Here is a 13,127-nt window from a genome sequence, read left to right on the forward strand (position 1 = left end):
TATTATTGACGAGATCTTTAAATTACAACATAGAATATACATCTTTTTATAATTTTATCTTACTCTTTAGATGTATTCTGATACTTACAAATGGGGTTGTATTAGATTGTCCGAAAAGTTTCTTTCGTTTTACAAGGAAATAATAGACGCACAATGTTTTTTGTTTTATATTAGTTTATTGAATTATGCACGAACATACCTAATTCGATACAATAATATAAAACAGAAATTGTCGTTCATCTATTATCACTTTATGAAACGAAAGAAATTTTTCGGACAACCTAATATTTTCTAACTAAGCAGCAAGTCGTTTATCCAATTAGGATTCTACAGTATTTTTACGATTGCATCGGTAATTTGAATTCATCTTAACAAGTTCTTTCTGACAGTAATTTAAGGGGCTCGTTGAGGATCCTCTTCTTTTCTGCTCAGACACCAACGATTTACAACATCCGCAGGCGCGATAACGCGAAATTACATCTTGTGTACGGTTGACGCATGGCATGCGTCTATTTTCTCGGTGCGCTGGGCTTAATTGTAAATTTGCCTTTGGAGCGACGCGCTAAATCTAGCAGATAAGTGCGCCTATCTACCGCGACACGTCGTTTACCCCCTTTGAAATACAACTGTTCGAGGAAAATTTAGTTTAACGCCCGTTTCGCAACCGTTCGTTTCATAAACGTTTCAATTAAAAGTAAAGCATCGAGGCAGCGCATGCGGGTCACGATAATTTAATGCGACGATGAAAGTCCACGGCGAGTGTGACTGTGGATTTTCAAATGAAACGTACCTGTTATCACACAATCGGTTTTTTCTTTTGTTTCCTTTTTCTTTTTTCTTCTTTTTTTGCTACTCCGATGTAGATTATCTATATTATTTATAGAATCATTGAGGCGAGCAAACGTTCGAAAGATATATATTCAAGTTCATAAATTAAACATACACGTAATAAAGATTTAATGAGTAAGTAATCATCGTCTCCATGAGTAGCGTCTGAAGAATGATTCGTAGGGATGAGCAGAACAAAAATGTGTGTTGGATGTGTGAAATCTTTGACGCATTCAAGGCTAAATCCTTAATATAAAATAATCCCTAGAAGCTGGAATCTTTTTTTATTTAAATCGAAGGACAAAGTAAATGATACAGCTGGAGCGTCATTAGCTGTTCTATTGTATTTATCTCTGTCTATTCCTTTACGAGTCTGTTTTGCTTATTCTAATTCACTAATCCAGTATGGATTTCACTAATTATTCTAACGACGGAAGTTTCGTGTGTATGTTTATTACGAGTGACAGAGTTTCAAACGTTGGAGGTGCGAAAGAGCAGTGTTTGCACTGAGTGCTTGAGATTAGGGGCGAAAAGGAGTGGAAGGCCACCTAAGGTTAAGGGTGAACGTGACCCAATATTCCCTGTGATTGTCTACGACGTTTGCCTGGATTAAACAGGAGAGATAGAGATATCGAGACCAAAGTAAAGTGCATGGTCGTAAGGATATCGTCCGTATTATATATTGTGCACAAGTTTTAAATCAATTCTTTTAACGGTAAATAAATATACTTTAACGAATTTCTAAGTGTTCTCTTCGTGATGTTGCTCGTTTATGGTTTTGAAGCTCAATTTTGAAAATAAAACGTTCTGGAAACTTCAACTGCTTCTTATTTTGATCAAAAATTTTGTTAGTAAAACAAATTGTAATTATCGATAGGATTTATCTTGAGACAATACCTTTATAATACGACGATGTGATATTATATCTCCGAACTACTACACAGAATTTGGCACAGAGTAACTGTTATAACGTAAGAAACTTCCGGTTGTTCCTCCTGAAATTCAATTCGCAAATTGCTATCGCTAGTTTTACTGCTTGCATGATCCGCCCATAATCTAAAAGTGTGATGAAAAACGTCACTCAACTTGCACGTTGACGCACTTTCGCGAAAGTTTGCGAGCGTGTTATGCGCGGATCAGCCTCGAAGGATTAAACCTGCCGGCGTGCTGAAGAAAGATGTCTGAGATGGAAGAAGAGGGTGGAACACTTGCAACGAACGCAACGCGCTCATTGCCTCTTGTTCGAAGTGCTATATCGTGGAATTACGTCGTTGGCTTAGTATAATAGTAAATTTGATTCACGACGCGCTAACGCCACTACTTCTGTCAAATTATTAGATTTGGTTTATATTCGCGCAATATAATTCGCGAAACATATTTACCATATATACATAATCATTTGGTCTTATTTATTAAATAGACTCTTATACAACGGCTACAAAACTGCATTAAATTTCGTATTAATTACTTTCATATGAAGGCACAGGTGAAAATCATGGTAAGTCATATCTCTCCTCTCAGTCTCTCGTAGACGAGCAATTTTAAAATTCAAAATAGATACATGTCTTTGTCGCGCTTTTAATATTAAAAGAATATTAATGACTAATTATGCAGACTACGTTATTAATTTTTTTTACAGAGCATCATAAGTATTTTCAATAGGTATATATTCTCAGATCGTTCGAACTTTTCAACTATTTTATATCAATGTACTTCGTGATTAAAGTTGAAAAGTCAGCGAAAATAGACTTATGGTATTTCTCTCCTATCATTTTCGTATGACTACAAAACTTTGATACTACGAAGATATTATAAATACTATACTATGAAAACTTAATAGAAAAATACTTCGTTGAAAAATAAGGATACGTTACGACGATGCTTTTCGCGGGTACTGTATCTGCGATTTAAGCGACGAAAAAGCGCGCGATGTTTCATTCACGGGGGAAGATAATGCAGCGCACGAGGTTCACTTGAAAATCATACAATAAAGCAGGGTATAATGGGGAGAGAATGGCAGTGGCTGACGGTGCTCGAAAGGAAATTTAAGATTACTTTCTATGGATTACGATTAATGTTGAAAAGACAGTTATGAAGAGGATGTGGAACAATGAAGATCGAGAGGCGAAGAGAAAAAGGAAGGAAAAACAGTGAAACGGATTCCAGAAGGGAAAAAGAAGAGATTCTCGTTGAAACGCCCAGAAATGAAAGGTCGAAGAAATGAAAACGAACGAGATGAAAGTGGACGCGAAAGACATTCTGTCGCAGAATTCCATCTTTCGCCTCTTCTGGAAAGCTGTTAAAATTCATGCAAATTTCACGAGCTGGCTAAATGCACCCGCCAGATTAGCAGCACGCTCGAATAAGCGTCAACTTATATGCTGAACTGGGCGTTCTTCAGTACCTTGAAGATTATTGTCGAAACTCTCTCGCTCCGCCACTTTGGGATCAGAAACTTTTAGACTTCCTACGTTAGGATTTACCTATGAGTGACGCGATCAGACTTTCTCCTTACGTACGTCTGACCATGGACGATATTTTTGCTTGCAATATTCCTCGGAAAGTCGATAACGATAACTGATAATCACTTGCAAGAGTATTGGATTCGCGATAGTGGGTGTTCTGTTAGTTCTATGAGATTATCTGTGCTTCAAATAGTGATTATGATGTTTGGAATTTTTTAATTGTTGTAACGAAGACAATGAAGACAAATGATAAAAGATAACTGGTAACGTAACATAAGCTTGATACACTAGGTCATTAAATGCTAAATCGATGATGTAGCCTCTTCAAAGTGAAATATGATGTAGTTTATTTAAAGTTCGGGAGGGGGGCGATTTAAATCACTTTGTTGAATCCGAAATTGTTTAAAAAATACGAACCTTTAAATGTTTCAATCTTTACCCACCGGTTTTCACTCTAATTTTTACCGTTATCTCGGAATTTTGTCAAGATATTGATAATTAAAGAGTGTTTGTATCAAACACTGTAATTAGCAGAAAATGAGTTTTTCAGGAAGAAAAAAAAACTTATGTACTAATGTAGCTCAAATCCATGAAAAAGAAAAGTTTATCTCTAGAGAACCCTGTATGTGCCACTTTTCAGCTGTAAAGACAACGTTGCATTGATTTAGATAGATCGCATAGACAAAAGCCAAGAAACGATTAACTAATGTTTATTAGCACTTACATTTTTCTTATGTCGCCATTTTCTAGCATTATTAATAATTATTCAGAAAGGCAAATTGCACTTAAATTCTATACCGCCATGTTGTTATTTATATGTAGACATTCTCCAGTAGAAAATCGAAATTTTTCAATTTTGGCATTTACACTGTTTCCTATAAGCGCACTTCAATTGCATTTAGCTCACAAAAGCTAACATTTCTCTAAACGTTCCGAAACAGTCTTATGCTCTCACATAAACTGATGAATGTCTGAGAAAACACTTTAATTGGAATAGAAGTGAGGTGTGTGTGCGTGACGAAAGAAGGTCAATGGGATCATTAAAGTGTCACACGCAAAAATCATTGGTTGCAGGGTCAAGGTGCTATGCACACTTTGAACTTCAAGTTCGCATTTAGAACTTTAAGGGAAGTTCAAAAATTAAATTTCGACGATCGAACTTCTAACTTATAGCAACTTATTCCGAAGTGAAGTTTCACTTACCTCGGTTATTTCCTTTATTGTTCTGATCATTAGGGCTATAAAAATGGATCCAATTTTTGTCGAGCTCGTTTAGCAGAAGTTCAGAGTTCGTTTCCAATAAAACCGATTCCCATACAACTTGTATACATTGTATCGCGTTAGTTTTAACTCGGACGGAGCTCTTCCTATAGTTTCACGATCTCGAGAAGTACCGTGGGACATTCGTGGCTCTTCACCCTCCTTGAACTTGCTCATATACCGGTGAACATCCCGTGGACCGAACTATAGTCGACGTTGGCGGCAATTCGCGACAAAGAGAATTATCCTTAATTCCGCGCAGTCGATAACACCGTTTTGCGAGAAGTTCTCGAACTCCTGTCGAACTTTGTTCCGTGCAAGTTGCCCACCTTTCTACACTCAACCTGTTTCTATCCTTTGTCTCCACGCGACATTGTTGCCCGCTGACAATATCTACGCGAATTTTCCATCTAAACGGATTAACACGTACACCACGTACGGCACGCATTTGAGTCGACGCATATACATATCTACGAGTCATAGTTCATGTACAGTATCATAAATGTGAGGGGTAAATTAAGAATCCTGAAATTCGGAAAAAATATTTCATAATAATTGGTACATACTAAACGCGTATTTAAAGTTTCACGATATATCGACAGATATCGTACAAAAACTTTTTGCTTTTTTATTAGTACATAGCATCGTAGGAGATGAAAATCGGATCTGTAGTGAACATGTTAATTCCGTGCAGATCATTCGCGTCATTCACTGAAATCTTCATTCGTTTCTTTGTAGAACAATTATTATCGAATCGAGAATCGAGCGCTCGCGTAAATAGGACGAGCAGATTGAAACGAGACGCTTGTTAGTCTTACTCTTTACACGAGACAAACTTTCGAACAATTAATTTCATCGCGCGCTTCGTTAAAATTTTTCCAGCCGGTTGCACGACGTAAAATTGATCGAAAAGGGGAATATTTAAAGAGATACTCGTCGCTATGACATTCATTGCAAGCATGCACGATTGTATAAGTGTATTGCGCGTGCACATTTATGAATACAGACCTGATGATATCAATAATCTACAGCACTGAATAAATTGGAAAAGCGAATAGTGAATATAATATTCACAAATTTTCTGTTGCGTTTAAATTTTCTTCCATATGATGATATTTAAGATATAAAATTTGAATCTTTGTCGTTAAATGTTTATGTTTTTATAAGAGATTTAGAGATACAAAAATGTACAGAATGCATGCGCTACTAAAAATTATATAAGATACCCAAGTATAGTATAAGTTATAATATTTACAGGATGAAACAAACCTCTGCTTAGATTTTTCTGTTTCTTTAATTGTACTCATTAAAGCATGAACTTGTGTAAACATCCATAGTCTAATGATCGTAAAAAAATAATTCACTGGTGCCAATTATATAATACAAAGTTGCAAGCGCGAAATTATTACGAAGAACCCTTCATTATAGCAATAAAGGGTAGTACACGTGCAGTCATCGAACGTACTGGTGAAATCGATTCTCGTTCACCAGCGAACAGATTAAAAGCACGCGACGATAAAAGTTTCACACTCGATTCGTCGACGTATCTCTGATTTTCTTTTTTTAATGATTTTCTCTTTTTAGTCCTTTTATCCTTCTTTCTTCTTTTCATTCGTCAAATGGTCATCCAGCAAACCGAGAGACGATAATAGAACAAATAAATTCGTTCCTATCGGAATAAACGCGGCCGTTGCAAATTGAAAAATGACAATTTGCTTTAATTAACGTGTCGATGCGTTCTCATTAATTCAACGAGCACTACGCCGCCGCTCCGTCTGCGATTTTCGCTTTATTTATTGAAATTAAAACCGTGGCTTTCATTAAATATCGAGAAATCACAGTCCGTCATTTTCTAGCTGGCTGCGAATGCACCCTGGAATTCATTTCATCCATGCTATGGAGCGAATCAAGATCGAATTCGAGATGGTTTCAGTCGTTTGATGGGAACGGTTTGCCATTGGTATTTGGCTGTTTTGAATTGGTAAACTAATCGCGAAGCACTTGTGGACGTGGATCTTCAAATTGCATTAGTAGGTATGCTTCCGCCCGGGATTAATAAATCAACCGACACTTATTTATTTTTTGGACAAAATGGTTTTTTAGAATGTGAATACGACTTTCTAGATTGATTTCGTTCGTCTATAAGTAAAACTTCATTTATATAAATTCTATTTATTCGAGCATCCGATTAAATAAATTCTTCCGTGTTGAAGTCGATTTTTTAAACGTGAACTACTAAATCAATCACGAATCAGTGCACTGCTATTATACAAACTCGAATACATACGAATTATTTGTTGCCCAAAAAGCTCATATAAGTTTTGGAGTTGTGAGGTTTTATTATATCGAGTGGAATTGCAATACGCAAGACTTTATACTATAAAATAACCTATATTATGGTATAAAGTATTATCTACGTGAATTAATAAAGTATTAATTAGCATTTACTTTAAATGTTGAAATTACATATTGTGAAAGATACGCATATACGTTTTAGCAATTATTTTGTCCAAAGGCAAGTGTCAGATAACGTATGGACGGGAATGTAATTCAAGTTGCAATTTCCAAGGACTGGATCAGTGATTTTCAACTGTTCTCGTCTCGTCGCACACATATATTAATCACTGAAATTCTGCGGCTCACGGAAAAGGAAAAGGAAAAAGAAAAAGAAAAGGAAAAGGAAAAGAGGTCAGTGCCTCTGATTGAAAGATCAAGTACTGCACGTTTTAAAAATTCCTGCGGCATACGGGTGGAATGTTACAAGTCTGGATTTATGGTTTTGAGAGATCCTAGGCAGAGGAAATTGGCTTCTAAATATACTTGGAATTTTTATTTTTACTTTCATGACTCTTTCGTATAATCGCTCTCATAAATATTATAACACCTACGAAAACTAAAATAAACGAAAGAACTTATTCAGAACTTATTGAAAACTCTGAAATTATTATTTCGTTTGGAACTTTGAAGTATGAGGAATCTAAACACGGTGTCACAAAATATAGGATTGACTTTAGACATGAAAACGATGAGAAGTTTTTTAGAAACACATTGACATTTGTATTTTTATAGGTTCTATTTTATAATACTTCTTTTACATCATTCATTTGGGTTATTTATCTGGAACTTCAAATATACTGGTGTATCTTGATCTTGCTATCTAATATAGAAATCCAAAACTCAGAAATCGTTTCAGGTTAATCAATACACAACCTATCTTTTTTAAGTGTTGAAAGAAGTGGGTCGAATCTTGATTTAGTTTCGGATCGATATCTGCTTTTTATTATTCATAATATCATAGTCGAGAGTATTTTAATATTTCCACGAATATATATTCAATGAAATTATAATTATTAACTGAATACTGATGCCGCAAAATGAAAATTCTTGAATAGTTTCTTTTTGAAACAGAAAGAAAGAAAATTTAAACTTCGTCCAAAAAAGAAAAACACTGTAACATATCACTGCAATTCAAAATAATTTACATGATGTACATACACTTTTAATAAACTGACAAAAACCTGTTCTGACGAAAAATTGTCAACAAATTTTTATTTAATAAAAAATCAGAGTCATTATAGTTTTGTTAAAATAACACCATACAATTTTTCCTGTACGATATCGCAGACAACATCGAGAGAAATTCATCAGCAAAATCGGATTAATTTCCCTTACTTTTTAATAAATAGTCCATTCCATTTTCTTTCGTTTTAAACCACATTTTTACATTTTGCTTCTTTAAAATAGCTCGATACGATTCTTTCTGTCAAGTACTGTAGGCAATGTCAAGGCAAATATCAGATTAGATTTTCTTATTTTCTAATAACCCGCATCACTAATAAGATCCTCTCAAAATCCATAGTAAATTTGTATGTACAACCAAGAGAAAGTTTCAATTGTTCCAAGATACAGTTGAAATTAATGTATTGTTCCTTCAGTTGTCTAGGTTCCTTTCCTATCCTATTCTACTATACTATATCAAACCACTCGACTCGGTTCGATCGCGAGCCAATCGACGATCGTCCGCGATTTCGACGGAGTCGAGAGTGGCCCTTAGATTGATTCTTTTCGAGATGTTGAAGCAGGACGATTGTAGCAATTAGTGCTTAATTGCCGCTGCTTCGAGGCCACTGAAAACGGTGGCTAGGATAGTCCTTGAACCATTTCCTTGCTCTTCAAACAAGGCAGCTGGTTTTCCTTCGATTTATCATTCACAATATAGACGGCTATACGATCTTGTCCGAAGGAACGGAACAGGGGAAGACACGCCGTTAATCCGACCATTGAAAATTTAATAAGCCCTGTGTCGTCGGTTGCAAGGTTCGGTTTCAGTGAAATAATTTTGCGGTGAAGATGGCGACTCGTCGTTTTAATTCCTGTTCTCGAGTACGGCCGAGGACATTCTGAATTTAAGCTACGGTTTAATCATTGCTTCGAGACAAGAGGCTGATTGAATATCGAATTAACGTGCCCCGTGATAATTTCGAGGGCGAGGAACTTTCCAGATATTTTTAATTAGATTAGCTTTCGTTGGCTTCCGAAAATGATTTTCCCTCTATTTAGGATTTCAATTGAATCTTTCAACTAATTCTGTATCATTTGTTATTCATTTATCGTTCCAATTGTGCGTGCAAATGAACGAATGTTGTAAAAATTCGAAAGATGAATACACGAATTATCTAGTAGTCATTCCTTCGATAAAATAAGAGGGACATCTGAGATGATAATAGATTCAACAAATGATTCCATGATTTTTCTTATTTTAAAATGCATCATTCTGATAATGGTAATAATACAATATGATATAATATAATATAATATAATATAATATAATATAATATAATATAATATAATATAATATAATATAATATAATATAATATAATATGATATGATATAATATAATATAATATAATATAATATAATATAATATAATATAATATAATATAATATAATATAATATAATATAATATAATATAATATAATATAATATAATATAATATAATATAATATAATATAATATAATATAATAATATTATAATAATCTGTGCTAATAAATAGTGCTAACAATAGTTTGTATATATTACAAGCACGATATTAACGTTAATTATCCCACATCGAAGAAACTTTATTTCGTCGTCAATTCGTTAAAATTTTTATATTTCTATAATGAGTATCTCGATAAGAATCGGATCGTGTTTTACGCGAGTTTTCCTATCTCGTTTCGTGGCAATTAACGAAAACTTGATCATCCAGACATGCTAAAATTCAACGTTTACAGCGATTCGAAGGCGGCTCGCGAACTTATGAGTTGTCGAGACCGGAAGTTCGCCACTTTGCACTTTGCACCGACGTAGCGTCGAAGTTACGAATGAATTGGTTTGTTAAAGGTTGTTTACGAATCAAGAGAGTATAAATCAACCTTTAATATCAACAACAGTTAATTTACCATTGAAGTAATGAAATATTTGCTTCTTTGCCTGAGAAAGACCAAGTCTCAAAATATCTTGCGAGCTTTTTCTTCTTTCTCTTTAGCCTTACTAACGATTTAGTTTCTCGTTCGTTGAGACTCTTGACCTTTATAGACTGCTGAATGCGCCACAGATACAAAGAAAGATTGACAGAGTAAGGAATTATTTTATAATTGTTCGCGATGTATATAAAAGAAATTGCTATAGACATTTAATTCAACTATTTGAAAGGAATATTTGTTATTGTCATTCTGGAAACTTTTCAATCTAGCCTTCGTAAGTTGAAGTTAACAATAGCGGGGTGAAAATTTTAAGAGATCTTTCAATTTTTCAGTCTTAAATCATTCAGTGTATAACGTATTGTATTAATTGTGTCTTATAGAAAATTACGTTTGACAGAACAGTCTTCTTTAGAAATTTATTTCGTTCCAGAGTTGAATTCGACGTCTCCGTCGACAGGCGAACTGGGTGAATTAGTCGAAGACGTCGAGAACGATGAATTAACCAAGGACACAGACGACGATGAAGATGCTGTCGAAGATATCCTTTACATGCGTGGCGCGTCATTCACGATACACCTAGACCCGCCGCCAGAAAATTCAACTACAAATTCCACGAAGATTAGCGAGGAAACTGGCGTTCCTCTCGATCGAGCCGAGCTACGAGCCACGTCTCAGGTTAGCGATAAACTTTTCTCAGAGGCGTATAATACGATACAACACAATGAAGCTTGATATTGTTTCGGAAATTCATAAATTAGCTTATGCAACAAACTGATTGATATAAATCGATTAATTAATAAGTGATAATATTGATATTATATTATCTGTTAAATTAATAAAAACATCCCTTATTCGATTCAAAACATTATCTGTGGCCACATTAACATTATCGAATTAGAATCTGCTTTACTACCTGATTTCATCAGTTAACTATCACAGAATATTCACAAAAGTTCAGTATGGTATTTAACCATGTTTTATATATTTTTAAAAATATTGTGCTATTCCAAATGTTAAAGTGGTAGTCTTGATCAGTCGATGTATTTTATTATATTCCGTACATTTATTATGCATTTTTGCATAAACCTTCCTAAGAATTGCTGCTTTAATTTTTACATCAAACAATTAAAAAAAAAATTTGCAATTAAAAAAAAATCTGTGGCATCGATTAATAGAAAGTGCATCGTTTTCCAGGAAGAAAGAAAAACTTTTTTATAAACATGTAATATCTTCGAATATTTCCCTCTCATTACAAACTTTTCAAAGATCCCTATACAAATAGAGTTTTGCGAATAAAATTTCTATTTTTTGAATTTTGCGTTACGAATCATAAGTCTCGAGACAGAAAAAATTGTTTTCGCCTCGAAATGACAAATCCTGTTTTATCCTCTTTTTTTGTTTTTATTTTTTTTTATTCTGCTGCGATCTCGTTCCTTGTAACTCTGAATGATCGATCTAACAGCCGTCGATGCGCAGTTATCCGAGCGGGATTTGTCCGGAAGCGTTCGAACGCAATTTTGCGATCCGTTGTTTATTATCATTCCTCGTCGGTTCGTCGTATTCATTCCGCGTGTTTCCCTCTTTTTTTCGTATTTTTTATTTTTTCCTTTCTATCTTTATTATTTTATTATTAACTCTAAAACGTAAACGTAGAATATCGCGCGGTTCAAAGTAATCAGGGTAATTGGAAAATTGGTGCAGCTATTCGCTGGATGTACATATATAGCTGCAGTCTGGAGTTCAGCTCTATAATAGCGAAACGAATCCGTATGTATCCATTCTCGTTGGTTTTTCTGCGATCCACTTGAACCTTTGGGTTATTAAAAATCCTATCCATTGGTTGTTACACGTCATGGAAATTTTGATTGTAATATTCGATATAAAGTGGCCGTAACAAGCATTGATACATCATTTATTATTATATTTATATAATTTATATATACTAATTACAATATTTATATTATTTATTATAGCATTTACATGGTAATTAATTAGATTCAGATATATTGAATTTCATATTGTAGTATCGTGGACGAAAGGCCTGAGAGATATCGGGCGAATTATAAACAAGCGGTTGCGGAACATGTGCGTGGTGGGGCTAAGACAAAAGACGTGAGGCTTAGAAAAAAGACAAGGGGTTGATAAGGGACGAAGACGAATTAACAGTCAGTATGAGTTGAGAAGTGCGAATTTCATTATCGAGGGAGTATTGCTAGCGTTGTCGAAAGAGCGTTGGATCCGTGGTGATGAGAGTTGCAAATTAACTATCTAGTTGTCTTAATTATAATACGTTATTGTGATTAGTTCATGTTAGATAACCATCGTTTTCTGTTTAACCAACATCTGTTTAATCCATTTTATGTTAAATAACCATCGTTTTCTGTTTAACCAACATTTGTTTAATCCATTTTATGTTAATGAACTAATTGTAGTAAAGATCCTACAGTATTATGTAGTAGTATACTTTCGTATGACTACAAAAGTCTAATACCCTCAAAATCAAACGTAGAACGAGATAGAAAAATGCTTCGTTGGAGAATAGGGATATGTATGAATACTTTCTATAACCGTCGTATATATGCAGACTTGTTCACATTAGATGTATGAATTTTATTTGAGCACAGTGTTCTTATATTCCATTATTTTCTATAGTTAATAAAAGCTTAATAAGACGAATATACTCGGGTTCGAAACAGATACAAAGTTATATACCAGGAAAACTTCTCTACTGGAATATTGACGTTACGCCAAACATATCAGTTACGTATGGTTAGTCGAATCGACAGGTTTGGTTTTCTCGCTCGCGAAATTGGAACGCCCGATAAATTATTTTCAATTTCAGCACCTGAAATGTCAAAAACTATAAGGTGTATTTGAATGAAGTTACGAACTTATTGATTATTTATCTTTCGCGATTGCCATTTGGAAATTTCATTTATTTAAAGCTAGATAATACATCGTTAAAGCAGAGTAAAACATTCCATAAGCTTTACTTTCCTGTGCATCGCAAACAGTCGATAGCAATGTTAATCATAATACATTAATTATGGATACGGAAATTCAAAGAGAAATAGGAAGTTAAAATATAACACGAATTTTCGAAAGG

The 13,127-nt window shown here is 34.4% G+C and overlaps 1 protein-coding gene across 4 annotated transcripts in view; it reads left to right on the forward strand.

Moving 5' to 3' along the window:
• The window catches only part of LOC100648744 (pikachurin), a 269,154-nt gene that overhangs the window by 94,047 nt on the left and 161,980 nt on the right, over positions 1-13,127 (forward strand). For all 4 annotated transcript variants that reach the window (XM_003395253.4, XM_048405926.1, XM_048405925.1 and 1 more), the window contains exon 4: positions 10,452-10,696. In XM_003395253.4, the coding sequence (XP_003395301.2) occupies positions 10,452-10,696 (245 nt within the window). The remainder of the gene's footprint in view (positions 1-10,451; positions 10,697-13,127) is intronic.

The sequence above is a fragment of the Bombus terrestris genome, chromosome 5 (genome assembly GCF_910591885.1).
Source record: "Bombus terrestris chromosome 5, iyBomTerr1.2, whole genome shotgun sequence".
Lineage (NCBI taxonomy): Eukaryota > Metazoa > Arthropoda > Insecta > Hymenoptera > Apidae > Bombus > Bombus terrestris.